At 39.9% G+C, this 16864-nt stretch overlaps 1 protein-coding gene across 2 annotated transcripts in view; it reads right to left on the bottom strand.

Annotated features, from left to right (window-relative positions):
• RANBP17 (RAN binding protein 17) overlaps positions 1–16864 on the bottom strand; it is a 158641-nt gene that overhangs the window by 126778 nt on the left and 14999 nt on the right. The window contains exons 9-14 of one of the 2 annotated variants that reach the window (XM_068158793.1): positions 16293–16412; positions 15570–15716; positions 14054–14226; positions 11324–11517; positions 7532–7637; positions 5059–5194 (exon numbers count right to left, since the gene is read on the bottom strand). In XM_068158793.1, the coding sequence (XP_068014894.1) occupies positions 5059–5194; positions 7532–7637; positions 11324–11517; positions 14054–14226; positions 15570–15716; positions 16293–16412 (876 nt within the window). The remainder of the gene's footprint in view (positions 1–5058; positions 5195–7531; positions 7638–11323; positions 11518–14053; positions 14227–15569; positions 15717–16292; positions 16413–16864) is intronic. The other variant, XM_068158801.1, reaches the window with a different exon arrangement.

Here is a 16864-nt window from a genome sequence, read left to right as displayed (position 1 = left end):
CACAACTATGCTATTTCTGACTGGCTTCTTTTTTGCCATGTCCTGCTTCTGTGTTTGCAGGCACAGCAGTCAGAGAAACATGCGGGTACTGAAGAAATATCAAAACAACTGAAGACACCAAAATACACACCACATGTCAGGAGGCAAGGTGTGTTCAGTGGATAGGTGATACCTGATTACATGCAGTTTCAGTTTCAGCTACTGCAAGCAGCACACAGCAAGGAAATGGTAGTTTTCCCTCCCCTCTAAACACATTGCACAATAAATTTTAAGCCCTCCAGCTGCCTTTTTGTCGTGAAGCAGATCTAACTCCTATGTCATATAATTTAAAACCCTGAGATGCAGAGATGCAATCCTGAAAGTTAATACAGTAACTTCTTTCTGCTGACCACATAAACAAACACAACAGGTGCAGCATAAAGTAAGCCATCCCATTTGCATGCCCCCATGCATACTTCATAACCATGCTTCAACCTTGTGTTTGCAAAGGCTGCATGAATCCGCAATCCTACATCCTTCTTCACGCCCACCTGCCCTAGATAGCACCACACCAGATCCCCCAGATTACTCAACTGATGCGCCCCCAGCAGCTGATAGTTTCTGTATTCATCTGTACATGGTCCTCTTTCCCAGAAACTGAAGAGTCACAATTGAACTCTCACTCTTCTACCTTGAGTCCCCATCACTTTTAGCAAGGGTTGGGGCAGAAGACAGGCCTGGCTGGCTGGAATGCCTTATTGCCAGAGATCTTCACTTCTGGAGGTATCCCTCAAACTAGAGCCATCTGGTAGAGCTTAAAATCCCCTCAAAATTCCCTTAAAACACATTTAGGGCTAGTGTTTGACCAGAAGGAGCAGAACAAGGAACTATTAATTGCTTCAGTGAGGCAATTGCTTCACTGAGTAGTATAATGTATTTCTCTGTGTTGCTATAGCGCTTGGCTGGATTGGTGTAGTTTACAAAGGGAAAATTGAGTTGGGATTTTTTTTTACATTGTATGTGCTGCTGTATTTATAACATAGTCAAGGAGAGGATGAACAACTTAAATTAACTTTGGAGGCTTGATGGGGTGCTTGGTGCCATGGGTTAGTTGTTTAGGTGGGTTGGATTGGTTGATGGGTTGGACACGATGATCTTGAAGGTCTCTTCCAACCTGGTTTGGTTTATTCTAACTCTTTTATTCTAAAAGAGGTTACAGTGCATTCAGGCAAACATGAATTCTCTTTACTAGACAAACACCCCCCCTAGCAGGCACAGATTATGGGTGGGATTTCTTAACAGTGACTCTGGTTACAGGAGCTGCAAAAAGAACCGCTAGAGAGCACATCTCAGTCCCACAAACTTGCTGTCACTGATATTTTTCACCACATTACCCTCGCCTCACATGTGCATAGGTCTCAGTCTTGACCTCTGTCTGGCACGGTGACAGTGAACTAAGCAGGGAACTCTAGTTCAATAGCGCCACGTGCTGTAGAGAGCATAGATGAAAGAGAAAATCCTTCAGCTGAGCTGCAATGCCACTGAAAACCCAGAGTGCAAAGAAGTGACATGAGAGATACCCTAACTCTAAATCCTTAATACTTACTAATCACATTCATATTTTTGATGCATTTTCTTACATACAGAACCACTGTGTCCACTACATTCCATTTGCAATCACAAACTATTTAACAACTAAAAGCTGTTGAGAGACGCTCCTTGTGCTTAAATGCTCCTTGAGCTGCAGTGCATTTGTTAAAACAAATAAATATGGTTCAACATTTTTGAACTTGAGACACTAAGTTAGACTGAAAAAGGATAAAGAAGACAAGACTTGCTAGCCAGGGCCTTTTCCTGCTTCCAGACACATTGGGGATTTAAAACTTCAAGTTATTTCACCATCTTATGAAGATCACCTTGATTTTATAATCCTGTTCTTTGTGATCATTTCCTCCCAGGCCAGCGGCACTTGCAAAAATAAATAAATATTTCCATTGTTGAGACTATGCAAAGGAAAATCTCATTCAAAACAGCAATAAATAACATACCTTTGATGTCAGCAATCGGATTTCCATGCACTATTACCCTACTCAGAACAGCGGCTACCAGTGGGACAAAATAACATCAGAGACACCACAGATAGAAGCCAAGACTACAGTTTGAGTTGAACACAGTGCATTGCGTTTGCAGCCACCTACTTTGTACTACACTGTCAGCGTCCAAATCAGCCATAAGCCAAAAAATAACTCTGTGAAGGCTAAATAATGTCAGTATTAAAACAAACGATGTGTTGTTCTACAAACAGGTATCAAGACTGCTGTACAGTACCACAGAATGCAGTCTAATATTCAGCAGATTGCATATTCAAGGGTCTATCCGATCCAAAAGACAGTATCTTCATATTTCTGAGCTTGCAGGTGGATGAGGCCTTGAGCAACCTGGTCTAGTGGAAGGTGTCCCTGCTCATGGCTTGGGGAGGTTAGAACTAGATAATCTTTAAGGTCCCTTCCAAACAAACCATTCTTTGAGTCTATGAATCTTCATGTCTTGTTTTTGTTTTGGAAATGTGATGGCACTGTAACTGTAGCATGGAAAAGATTTTTAAGACTTTGCTATTCTTCTGCAGAGACAGCAAGCCCCAGTGGACTGGTTAATAAGCACACATCAATTTACATAGCCAATTATGGGTTAATGAACAAAATTTGTGTATTTATATAGAAGACTTGTTCTACAATTCCATTAGACTACTCAGCCCTCTCTAAGCAGCCTCTTGTTCTGTATGCAAGTACATGATCATATAGAGAAATGCTTGCAATTATTTCAGTACAGCTGAAGCATGCAGAATGTCCGTTAGCCATTCTGTAAATAAAACAGTCCAAGCAATCCTGAATATCTATATAAATGTGTATTAACTCAGTCATTTGATATATGTCTGATTTTTCTGCTTCCAAGTGTGAGCCTTTTTATTGTAGATAGCTGCCAGCAAGACACAGCATCAGAGGATTTACAACTGTGAGGGTAGAATGCCATCTGCTGCTATACTTGCTGCTACAGCAGGATAAACCAGAAGAATCATACAAGTGCTGCCTTCTGCCTTGCTCTTAACTGTAGTATGTACACAAACATCCCATTTGGTTTTATTAAAAATTTAAAAACCTACCCAAACTGAGAGCTCAGGTGCCTTTACACACAGCTTTTGTTATAAGACCTGGTAAACACAGATGATATGGGCCATGGGATTCTATCAAATGAGAGGCTGTTGTATCAGACTTAGTAGAACACCACAAAAATGAAAGGGCAATTTGACTGCAAACTAAATTATACTAGTAGATAATTGTTAAAAAAAGAAAAAGAAAAAGCATTTGAAAGGCACTGTGGAGTTGCTAGACTAGGGCTAGAATTTCCAAACACCCCTTGAACTGTTCTGCACCATGGAAGTATTACAGCACCCCCACTTTCCCACACAACACCCATGTCATAAGCCAAGGCAGCATACAGAATGTGACGTATTACCAGTTTGATTTGTGTCCATTTATTGGGGAATAAAACCACAAACCAATAAACCAACACAAAGCCATTTTCTTACATTCATCCTATGGTTTTCCCCCCATGAAATTTTTGGTAAAATTTAATTCCTTCTATTTGAAATGCTCTTCAATAAATCAGATGGAAGCAGTAAGCAGCATTTCACTCCCTAATTAACCATTTAACCTTCCTCACACAATGAAACAGCAGAGGCATCCTTATAGTTATTCAGACCATATTATTAAGCTGGCTAAAATTATATGTACTGAATTCTGAGGTAGCTGGCTAATGGTCAAATGACACATTTTTTTCTACTGACAACAGAGCTTCAGGTGATTAAATCTAAATAATGCACTCCAGGTTTTTTGCCTGCTCCCAGAGCCACACACAAAAGCTTCTGCCAGTTTTCTGTAAGCAGGGACATAAAAAGCTCAGGTATACAACCTCCTCTAACAGTCTGTTACAACATTCCATACATTGATAGGGCTTCTCCACACAGTCACACCTCTATCAGTCACAATATCAGGTGAAATTTAAACCCTTCAAAACCAGAAAGGAAAAACAATATGGGAATTACAGATCAGGACAACAACTACTGTACAGCCATGTTGCCTTTGAATTGCCACCAGCAGGAGTTTTGCTAATGAAAATACCAGGAGCAGCAGCACATTTTTACACTGTACCTTCTGTTGCTCGGCATTAGAGCAGTGCACCACATTTAAAAATAACAAATCTGCTCTGACAATGGAAAAGAACACAGTGCTTTCATGAAAAAGTCATTCAGTATAGTGTAAAACTTTATTTTTAATATTAAGTGAGGAACCATTCAATAACATTGAAGTACAGTTCAAACCTGAAGGGATAAAAAACATCTTTGAGATGGGGACTGTTCAGCAAAAAGCGAGGACTGAGTGCTACACAAGTAAAACCAAATCTCAGTCACTGTCACAATTCTTGCTAAAGATTTGCTTGGGGCTCCAACAGAATTCTTTCAGCCTTTCTCGAGATCAATTGATCTCATCTTACTTACATTCTCTTTATAACATCTATACTATGACTGTCCCCTACAGTTAAGGTGAATTAACTGCTGCTTCTTAAAAAATGCATCTTACTTTTCCCTCTTCCCTATTTAAAATGCAGAAAAGCCAAGTAATGCGAGGAATACAGTGGAAACCACATAAATGAGTAACTGTCAAAAGAACAGAACTATTAAAAGAATAAATCTTGTGTACCCAGCTGTGAAATATAACACAATATAGCAGAACCCAGCTAAATGTTTGAAATAAAAAATTAAAATGCAAAGTAACTGAAAATTGTTTAATGAACAGAGCTGTTAAAAGATTAACTGCTTGCATGCCAAAACTCAAATGCACACACGGTAGGAAGCCCGCTCAGATCAACACCCCATACACAAGTTACCCATCCATCTCCCCAGCCAGGCAATCAGGCATCACCTAAGCTCAACACCTTTTATGCTCAAGATAAACTGGCAGGTCAATTTCTGCACAGGCTTTTTTATTTCAGATTTATTTCAGGTTTAAAGCAAATGTTTACCTTTGAGGTGTGCTGAAGCTGGTCTCCCACATAGGTTTTTCGGAACTGATCCAAGAACCACAGGATTGCCAGTTCTACTTTTTCATTACTAGACTCTGGTAACTGGGCATCCATCAAAGTGATCAGCTGAAAAACACTTCATGACAGAAAAAAAGAAAAACAAACATTTTCAGGAAGAATTCCCAAATTAAATGCTACTGTCACAGCTAACTTCTTTAGGAGTCCATCAGCCATTTTTGGCTTACCCAGGTTTCTTCTAGGATCTTGTTTTGTTTAGATGCTAGTTATGGTAATTGACCACTATTAAACGTAAACATAATGCTTTTCTAATTACTTTTGTCACTTGAAATTTTCCCAGATACCCATGTTATACCGTGGTGAGACTGAAAAATGTGATCAATTCCACAATGAAAGACCCTTAGAGCTGCCTTCCAATACCTGAATGGAGCCTTCAGGAAGGCTGGAGAGGGACTTCTTGTAAGGGTGTGACAGGCCAAGGGGTAATGATTTTATACTGAGCGAGAGCAGGTTTAGACTGGATCTTAGGAAGAACAGGTACAATCTTAAGCACATGACTGGTGGAAGTCTGGAATAGGTTGCCCAGAGAGGCTGTGGATGGCTCCTGCTGGATGTGTTCAAGGTCAGGTTGGAGGAGGCCTCGAGCAACCTAGCTGAGACACGTCCCAGCCCATGGAAGGCAGGTTGTAGTAGATGATGTCTCACCTGTCTTCAAACGTAAGCCACTCTATGAGTCTATGAAATTGGAGAAGTACAGGTCTCAGACTTAAAATCCAAGAGGATTCAAATTCTCTGGGAACTGCAACTACTATCCTTCCAAATAATTTTCCATACACAGTATATAATGTAGTGTTTCCCACTTCTGTCTTTCCTAAAACACCCGAGCAAACCTTTATCTTCTGACCTAAATTCTAATTTGGTGTGTATCTCCATATTATCAGGACTGATTCAATGAATCAATTTCAGCTTAAGCCAGCTAAAAAAAAGGTACACCTTTCTAAAAAAAAAATAAAATATTAATTTCCCATCTTTTTCTGCCATTTATTCTTTGAAAGCCTTTGAAACCCAGCAATTCAAAAAACTGTCACCTTTTGCCAATTCTGAGATATGCAGTCACTGGATTAGAAGTCAGTAGCTACTTCATCTGTAAGCCTGTATATTAAAACCTCTCACTTCTAATAAAAACACAGTGGAAGACTGCTAACACCACAAAGCCCCAGGGTAGATTAGGAAGGCAAGAAACAAGAGAAAATGTAAAGCTTTTTATCTAATTCTAAGTTGAAAGTCCTTTTTCATGTGTTAGCTAGTGGATGTGTAGAAGAGGATCAAATATGCATGCCTTGAACACAGTGGTGAGTGAAAACAAGGATTAAGGCAGTGTTTGCCACAAGGAATATTGTCATTCACAATAATCTTTAGCTTGCGCCTTGCACTCAAACCAGCAGGAAGAGCACAGAATTGCAGAATGTTAGGGATTGGAAAGGACCTCCAAAGATCATCGAGTCCAACATCCCTGCTAGAGCAAGATCACCTGGAGTAGGTAACACTGGAACACATCCCCCAGGCAGGTTTTGAATGTCTCCAGACAAGGAGACTCCACAACCTCTCTGGGCAGCCTGTTCCTGGGTTCTGTCACCCTCATAGTGAAAAAGTTTTTCCTTATGTGCACATGGAACCTTCTCTGCTCCAGCTTGCACCTCTTGCCCTTTGTCCTATCATTGGACATCACTGAGCAGAGCCTGGCTCCATCCTCCTGAAACTGTCCTTCATATCTCTATAAACATGAATGAGGTCACCCCTCAGTCTCCTCTTCTCCAAGCTACAGAGACCCAGCTCCCTCAGCCATTCTTCATAAGGGAGATATTCCAATCCCTCCATCATCTTTGTGGCTCTGCAGTGGACTCTTGCAAGCAGTTCCCTATCCTTCTAACATGGATTAACACCTAGAGCCTTCTTTGTATTCCAAGCTCAACTGTAAAAATAAGTTCAAACCTTCAGTGTTTGACCAGAAGTTCCTCTGCACTTCCTTCACCTGCAAGAACTAACACATAGGAAGCTGTGCAGCAGGTAATAGCAATAGCTCATGAGTAACAAAATTAACACTTGCATGCAAGTGTAATGCACAAATGAAAAGAGGGTGGCTTCATGAGCATATCAAAACACTGCTTATAGTCAGAGACACATTTGCCTTTAATCTTCTTCCCTTCCTCTGAAAGCTAGTTCTGCCATGAGAGACTTAATGACTCCTGCACTGTTCAGGATAAAGACTCACGAAAGACTAGAGCCAGTGGAATGATCTTAATCCACAGAAAGTCAGTAAAGTCCTTGATTACCCACTGTCCAAGGAGTGGCCAAAACCCCAGATGTCAAAATTCAAAATACCTGCTGATAACTAAATGTCATTAAACGGTTAGAAACCCATCAAAACCATCAACTCCAAAGCCGCAACACTTACCGACAGGATAACTCTCCATCCATGGCATCATGCTCATCCGTACTTGTGTATGTTAATCGTCCTCCCACAAATGTACCCACAAAATAGACAAGCCATGCCAGCCGTCCTAACAGTAAAAAAAGAAGACCATCAGTTAATGACTGTAATCCACTGTGCCAGCACAACACACTGCCATAAGGTATCAGCAGTTCTGTAAGGGATCGGACTCTGGGATGCTGTCAAGAGAACAGTTAGCTTCTCCCTTTACCAGACTGAAAACCTACCTAGACAAACCACCTACCGCAAAATTCTGAGCAGAACTGACAGATAAACTAAAGCAGCCTATTAACCTGGACATGCTTATAAATAAAACACAAAAGAATTAACCTACAGTACAAATTAAGCAAGCTCAGCCCGGTAAGATTAGATATACAATTAATCTAGTTTCCTTAATTGCCTGCCTCAAGTTACTTCAAGGCATAGAACAATTTTATCTACCGTGGGGCTGTTACATCAACTTATTCCAGTATTAGGAATTAATTGAGCTCCCTACAACCTATTTAGTTTCTTGGTTCTAGTTCAAATAAAGAATTCTTTGCAATATTCCACTACTATCTGAAGTGATTTGCACATAAGAGAGTATTTCTGTCACAAGCCAGATATATTCTTCAAGAAAAGAGCTTGTGAACTACCAGAGTTTTGTTTTCTAAAAGGCTCTGCAAGGCAGAGCTCATCCATCTCAAGCCATGCTGTCATGCTTTCCATCCTTCAGATTATTTAGCTGCCAGTCTCTACCAGGATCCACTGGCAAAGTCCTTATCAAGTAAAACACAATGTAAGGATAAGAATTGCTGTAAAGCTAAAGGTTCCATAAAACAGTCCTTGAGTTTGTGTTTGCAGTGCATTTTGTACAGATTTTCAAGTATTAAAATCCTGCCTTAAAATATGCAACTCAGGTGTTTACAAACACACACACTGAACTCAGCAAAACTCTTTCGGCTTGCTGGAAAATCATTTCCATGTTGCAAAACCCAGATTGTTTTGATCTCTCTGGCACATTATGGTGGACTAGCTTTCAATCTGACCTACTGATATGTACTCAAGCCACATATAGTCCTGCTTCAGCTTTTTTAAGCTATGAGTCCAGTAACTAATGGTATCCTCTCTCAGGAAAGATGTAGTCCTTTTCCCTAAGGTAAGCTCAAAACTAAGACTTGAACAACAAAGTAACACACAGACCTTTCCAAACTCCAGGATACTGCTAAAAGTTTCTTCCTCATCTGAAACTACAGACTGAAACTACGGTCATCTGAGACTACAGGATAATAAAGCTACTTTTAGGCTCCCATCTTTTTGGCCAAATAGGCTTTATACTACATTAAAATGAATTGGCTGAAAATAACAGCATAGCAAAGACAACTTAGAAGAATTTCCATTTAAATTAAATCAAGTTACAAACAAGGCTTCTTAGTAAGTGAGATGAATCACATAAACTAGGTGTCTTGCCCTCATTACTAAGATTTCACCAAGTGATGATAGCATAACTTACAGATTCACAGATTGCATTCAGTTGAAAGGGACCCTCAAAGGCCATCTTGTCCAACCCCTGGGCACTCAGCAGGGAGACCTCCAACTAGATCAGGCTGCCCAGGGCCACATCAAGTCTGATCTTGAATGTCTTCCAAGGATGGGACAACCTGTTCCAGTATTTCACCACTCTCATTGTGAAGAGCTTCCTCCTGATTTCCAACATAAAACTACCCTGCGCCAGTTTTGAAACATTGCCACTCATTCTGTCACTACAAACCCTCCCCTGTCTTCCTGTAGGTCCCCTTCAGATATTGAAATGCAGCTCTAAAGTCTCCCTGGAGCCCTCTCCTCTCCAGGATGAATGGCCCCAATTCCAGTTCTTTCATCCTGTCTTCATGTGAGAGGTGCTCCAGCCCTCTGATCATCTTTGTGGTCCTCCTCTGGACTAGCTCCAGCATGTCTATGTCTCTCTTGTGTTGGGGGCCCTCGAGCTGGACACAGTACTGCATGTGAGTTCTCACCAGAGTGGAGAAGAGTGCTAAAACAGGACGCTAAAAGACTGAACCATCATTACCTCAACACCAGGGAGCTGAAGTGTCTAAGAGAACAGATACTGCTCCATTGAATTTAGCATTAACAGCTACCAAAGAATGGCTGTTTGAAGATGGTATCCAAAAGCAATTGTGAAGCTGTGCCAGCTGCTTCAAAGAGCAGAGTCACCACTTTGGCCAAATGCCTTTTTAAAAATAAAAACCACTTTTAATTTTTCCAAACTTCAGTAGCTCATTTCTCAGCACAGAGTTATTGTTCTGATGAGAATCCTCTACTCCCATCACAATCCCAATTAACAGGTGTGACTTCTTCTTTCCCTCTTTCATACCTTCACTGTTTAAAAATTTCAGAGCATTTGCAATTACTGAGACAGACAACATCTTTTCTTTTAGAAAATAATTATTGCTGTAATAATCTGTAATTATGGTTTATACCAGCAATAATCCCAAAGAAATCAGTCATTACCATAGATCACAAGTAATCATTAACTGCTGTTAATGACCCATTTCTTGGGGATTATTGTTTCAGTAAACCATGACCACATCACTATTGATACAGAGAGCAAGACAGTATAATAAAATGAGATCTTAATATTACATTAACTTATTTTGCAACATTAAAAGCCATTAAACATCTAAATTTAACTGTGTATATCTAGGGGATATAACAGTTATTGCTCAATACAAGCACAAATGTTTAGTTTGCAGAAAAGAAACACAATATTTAAGCTGAATCAAATGTTTTTCTAAGGTGTAACAGCATTCCCCAGAGCACTGCCACTAAGGCTCTGGCTGATTATTTCCCTCTGGCCCCCCGTGACTGGGGAATGGAATATAAATTCAGAGTGCAGCTGGTCAATGAAATCAGGTCATTAATGAACATTCTTCCAAATAAAAGGTGATAGGTGCATGGAAGAAAGTGGAATTAATAAAAAAGAGAAAAGCAGGAGGTCTCATATAAATCAGTGAAAAAATGGCTCCTCCATAGAGAAAAATCAGCATATTCAAACTCAACAAAAGAACAGCAAAATAAATCACAGACGTTTAATAGCATGCAAAGAACAGCTGTATTATGCAGTAACCTGTCTCACCTTTTCACAACAACACCATTTATCCATGTAAAGATGCAACAGCCATAAGATAACTATATTAGGAAAGAGCCAGTAGTTATAAAGATAAATTGTGAGACAGATAGGACCGAAACAGGTATATGAAAAAAATACGTTCAACCTAACTCTGATATTTACAGCTTACACCACAATAAATAACTTGAGCTGCTCGAAAATTAGGGGATTCATTTTAACAGAGCCAGATAAAGTAAATTAAGCTTTCTAACGTCACATTAATTTTTACAGGCAGACAAATGCAAAAAAAGAATGAAAGCTAACATCTTCATTTTCAAAAAAAAATATTCATCAAGTTGCAGCTGGTTCCCCTGAGGGCACCTGAGGCACTAGAACGTCCATTTTCAGAAATTAAAAGTTTTTACAGCTCTCATGTCTATATTCTACAGAGGTACCAGGATGTTAAAACAAACACATCAACTGCTAGTGTAGTCTACTTGGTACAAAGACAACTAGTGAAAATGTAGTGCAAGGTGACTTTTGGATCATTAATGGCTAGTTTGAGAGAAGGTTTAATTACATCTGAGGGAAGATCACCGCTCTTTTTCATATGCAAGTATATATTTACTGGCACATAAAACAGACTAAAAATTAAATTAAATACTAACCTTCCTGAACTGTGATTTCTAATGGATTCCTACTAGAAGCGTGTAATAGTTTTTGGTAGTTTTGTGCATTTTGGTCAAACAACTGTACAAGAAGTGTACAGGTCTTTTCGTATTCACACCTGCTAACTGTGCACAGTTGCTCCAGCTGCTGGAAAACTGTAGCTGTATCATCCAGGGGATCTTCTAAGCCATCTCTGGAACAGAGATAAAAAGTACCCACTTAGCCACACTATTGCTTAAAAGCTTTTTTCCCCATCCAGATGTTGCACCACTGTCACTGAACTGTTGAACTATCAAAGCCTTAGCAGCTGGTGAGTACGCCAGACAGATCTCACTGTATTTACACACACCCCCAGACACATCTGCACAAACACAGAAAAGAATTCTAAATGGGTGTTCCTCTTCACAGGTATTCTAAAGAGCAAAGAGAAGAGGAGATGAGGTTGACAGTATGACCACAAAAAGGTAAATCCTGAAGAACTAAGGTCCACTGTGCCTGAACAGAATATTCAAAAGCACCACCTTTCTCAGGGGATGACGAGAGGAAAGAATGGAACACCTAGTTGGAATGGATTTTGCACAGTCATCAAATTCAGCACAACAACATTATACCAAAGCCACAAGCAAGCTTCAGTAAAATTCCATGCCAAGTGCTACATAAATCTCCTGTAAACCAGCTGTGACCTAGACAGAATGCCTCTAGTAGAGACCAGCAGCTCTTACAATACAGTTTAACAATACTCATTACACAAAACACAACAGGAAAGGTGTATCCACTGGGTTACCTTTTGCTGCACAGGCAACAAACAATCTACAGATCAAGACAACATCCCCAAAGCTAACAAAGCTAACATCCAAGCTTTGGACAATACACAGCAGCTGAAAATCCTAACAAAATGGGCTGACACAGATCTCACATGTTTACTTCAGATAAAAGTTCTCCTTCTAGTCTGCAGAAAAGCATCCCTTTCTAGATTCTTTGTAGAAGACTCATTAGCTTCTCCCTCCCCCCTCAATCAAAAGAGACGCCCCAAATGGGCAGAAGTGCCTTTCCTTCCATTATTCCAAGTTACTTTCACTGTCTGAAGGACCATTTGGATGGCTGCTGAATGGAGGGTGATGTTATGGTGTTTCAGCTACACTAGTTTGTAAGACAAATAGGCATTCCAGAGAACAGAATTTATTTAAAAGAAATCCCTGGAGCAAATGGATGAAGACTTGTGAAATCAGCTCCCAGATACCCATATTTCTCCAGAATGGTCTGGACATTTAAGTTTACATTTGATATTGCTGTCCACAGAAAAGCCACAATCTGAGAATCTTAATCATGTAAGAGAATCAGACAGTGTAACAGTGGTACACAAACCATCCAGAGGTAGGAATGGATATACACTAACATCATTACCGAGACTGTCTTAGGAATGGCAGAAGAGAAGGTCAAAACTCTCCTCATCTATCCTCACTGTTTTTTTCCAGATTAGAAAACTTAATCCTCCACAACATAACAAGGACATGCAGAAGAATCTCTCATTGCTGCCAAGCAAAGAAACAGAATTTTCAGTGCTGATGGTGATGCTGATGAAGATATCAGCATATTTCAATGGAGCTGGTCACAACGGATGGTTTAACCCAGAAAATCAGCCCTATTAAGTGCTTTAAATCTGGAAGCTGATACGGAATGTACCACTCAAAGAAGAAAGCTGAGACACGAAGGTTCAACCCTGAGACTCCATTACAGAAAAGCTGAGCACAGAAGATAAAAATGCCACAAGAAGTGTAGGCTGGTTGAGAGAAGGCTCAGGAAAACTGACTGTAGCTGCTTCTCCTTCCCTGCCCTAGCACTGGAACACTGGAAGCTCCCCATTAATTCTTGTTCATGAGAATGATACACAAGCTCACAATTCTGAACCATAAGGAAATCAGTCTTTAACACACTTATTGTGATAATATAAAGCAAATAATACCAACTGTAGCTTGGTCACTAAACAGTAAAGTGACAAACATGAGATTGTGGCTAAGGTGAGACAGAAGGACAACAATGGTGAAGTTGAATATACTTTCTCACACAAACTGAACAAATGACATCATCTCAGTAATGTAAAATTGAAAAGGAAGAGCAGATGTGGCTTGTTCTACAGTCCCTAAGGCTCTACCAGCAGGGATTCATAAAAGCCCTTGGAGAAAATTAAATCCTTTCAGCAATCTAAACATTTCCTTCTTATTAGCTATATTATAGTGTGGGGTATATGGCCATTTCATTTACACTATTAAAAAGAAGATGTGAACTAAAACATCTTAAATTGGCCAGTTTCAATCCTGACACTCTCTAGGTCACTCTGTTTGGTCTCACCCTTTCTTGCACATGGAGTTTGTTCTGCTTTCCACCATCCCTACCCTCCATGGCCCTACAAAGTGATTCATCAAGAAAACATGTCACAGCTGAACAACATAGTTAATTTAGATTGTCTTAAAAACAACAAGGGGAGGGGAAATAGGGTTTCTTCAAAACACAAAGCCTCAGGAGAGAAAAACCAATTAGAATTTTATTTTGTCCTGGACTTAATAAGCAAAAGGAGTAAAATGATATTAGTCAATTGAGATAATCTTAAGAAATCACCATGGTAATCAGAACCAGCGTACTCAGATCTTCAACCAAAAGATAATATGCCAACAAACCAGCAAATTAAACATTTCCATATTACAGTTTTAAAGTTGCAATTACAGGTTTACCTTATAACTACAGGAACACATTCCAGTCTAGAAGTAATATAAGCTTTTGTTATCTCAGGTGCATATGTATCTAAGAGGTGGGGTTCTGCCGATTTCACAAAAGGCACAGACGCTACCATTCTTTGCCAGAGAGTTAGCAAATAATGAACACTATTTGGAGCAAACTCCCAGTGCTATAAGAAAACAAAACACACTTCTGTTAAAGCATCCCAAAGTGAAACTTTAGTTGTGAAACATGATGCTTTTATCTTAAGTAGTCTTATTCATTCACATAACTACTGAAGAAGCCAGTCAGAACTGAGACATCCTATGGCACACATTACAGAATAAACCCAGAAATATTTGTAGGCATTCTTGCCTCCTTCCAGCAATATCCATGATTCAAAACTCAGAGCTAGGCCTAGATTCTTATGCAGTGCGTAAAGGGCTGTAAAAGTGCCATTAGGCCTAAATGTTGAGTAGGAAACTGCCTAGAGCCACCTAACAGGAGATCTCCAGAAACCTCCAGAAATCGAGGCCAACCCCTGTGCCAAAAAAGGATCACCTAAGGCAGGTCACACAGGAACACGTCCAGGTGGGTTTTGAAAGTCTCCAGAGAAGGAGACTACACAACTTCTCTGGGCAGCCTGTTCCAGTGCCCCGTCACCCTCATCATAAATAAGAAATCTCCTCGTGTTGAGGTAGAACCTCTTGTGCTCTAGCTTGTACCTGTTGTTCCTTGTCCTATCTCACCTTCGTTTTTGCTTCCAAGCTTACGATGTGGCAACTGGCACCTCCAGAACTTAAAGGTCAAAATCTTGTAAAAGTCACTATTCTCAGCTGTGATTCTGAAGACCAGAGAAAGACTCTGGAGGAAATGCTACAGTAATGCAAACAGAATCACTTAAGAAATGTGCACACCCTCATTTGGTGTGTTTCAAAACTGTAACAAAACAAAAATCTGGAAAATTTTTAACACTGTTAGATTCTTGTTCCTGTGACATGTGTCCTTCTTAGACAGGTGTGGGCCACTCCAAAAATTTAGACATTATTCCACCTACCTACCGGATCCAGTTTCAACTGAAACTTTGCACTCAGCAGCTAGGCAACTCTGTGTGCGTGTCTACATCTATACATGCACAAAAGCAGAACTCAACAGCCTATGAAATATTGGCCCTTCAAAGTTTAGATGGGAGCACAGATGTCAGTATTTTAGGGATGCATAAGATGGTTTGGTTTGCTGGGTTTTTATTCTGTATTTTTTTGAGGGTGAGGACTAAGGCTGGAAGATTAACATTCATCTCCTACTTCAGTTGTCATTTTTCTTCTTTACATCTACTCCCATTACAAAACTTCCTAGGAAGAGTGGGAACCAGTTCTAGAAAATTTAGAAACCCGAGTTACATCACAGACAAAATGTATTTTTACACAGAGATAAGCCTCACCACCTCCTCAAAAACACCAACGCTGAGAAGCAAGATCAGTTCTCTGTCACTCAGGAGTTGAAGAGAAGACAACACTTTGTACATATTCTTACCTGTAGGCTAGTAATAGTAAAATTTGCTATAAGTTGCATGACTTCTGGGTAATCTTTCACCATTACTAGCTCTCCTAGTTGATAGTTTGTCTTTAGCCGAGCCAAAAACCGACAGAATTCATGGTAATTACCCGGATCAGATAAACCCTAAATTTGAAGAAGCAGATGTTTCAAAGTTAACAGCTTAATCTAAGAGAAATTTTATGAGCACTAGTGAAAATTGGGTGGCAATTTTATTTGCATAAGGCTTTTGCTTTGTTTTGAATAGAAAACTAAAGCAGAGATTCACAGATTCCATTGGGTTGGAAGGGACCCTCAAAGGTCATTTTGTCCAACCTGACTGCAGTCAGTAGGGACACTTCCAACTAGAGCAGGCTGCCCAGGGCCACATCAAGTCCGACCCAGAATGGCTCCAGGGATGGGGCCTCAACCATATCTCCGGGGAACCTGTTCCACCTTCACTGTGAAGAACTTCCTCTGAATGGCCAACCCAAATCCACCCTGCTCTAGTTTAAAACCATTGCCCTTCATCCTATCACCACAAGCCCTTCTAAAAAGTCCCTCCCCACCCTTCCTATAGGTCCCTTTCAGATACTGAAATGTAGACAGATGTCTGGCTGAAAGTGGTTTTGATAGATTCAGTAGATAAATGAAGACTTTAAGTGGAAAAATAAATCCACAGGTGTTTTAGCATTTCAAGCAAATAAAAAAATAAAGAGATACCTGTGGATTTTCAAGGATTTGTTTCACTCCTTTGATTAGATTACCAAGATATTTGGCACGTTCTGGATTGTTGAATAAAGATCTCCTTGCAGAAGCAAACTGAACTAAACAAGAAAGTGCCTAAGAATAAAAAAATACTGTAAGATTAAAAGAAATTTAAATCTTCTGAATAATCACCTCTTAATGTCTGGAACAATTTAAGCTACTGCTATCTGTAGTACATTTAGTGGCTGAAGACTATTTTTGCATCGATGTTTATATCATTGAACACAAATATGGCTCAGTTTTTAAACTCCCTTTTATCACACCTTCTGACTTCATCGAAATAATTAGGTGAATGTTTTCTATGTGGCTGAGTAGTGCTGAGTGGGGAGAGGAAGGATTTGCATGCTTTCAGATTCAGAAACTAAACTGGGGCTGAAGTTCAAAGAAAAGACATTGTGACTGGGCCCTGAGCCAGGGGATTCATAACATTCTAAAGCAGAAAATAAAACAAGGTCTCTGGGACAAAGTATAGATGTAAAAAGACTATTTTCTGTAATTACTTGAGCGTAAATCACCGTGTGTCACTT

The sequence above is a fragment of the Melanerpes formicivorus genome, unplaced genomic scaffold (genome assembly GCF_026170545.1).
Source record: "Melanerpes formicivorus ecotype bairdi unplaced genomic scaffold, bMelFor1.0.p_v2 SCAF_2, whole genome shotgun sequence".
NCBI lineage: Eukaryota > Metazoa > Chordata > Aves > Piciformes > Picidae > Melanerpes > Melanerpes formicivorus.
Note: the sequence above shows the minus strand (reverse complement) of the source record. Positions and strands in the feature narration are given on the sequence as shown.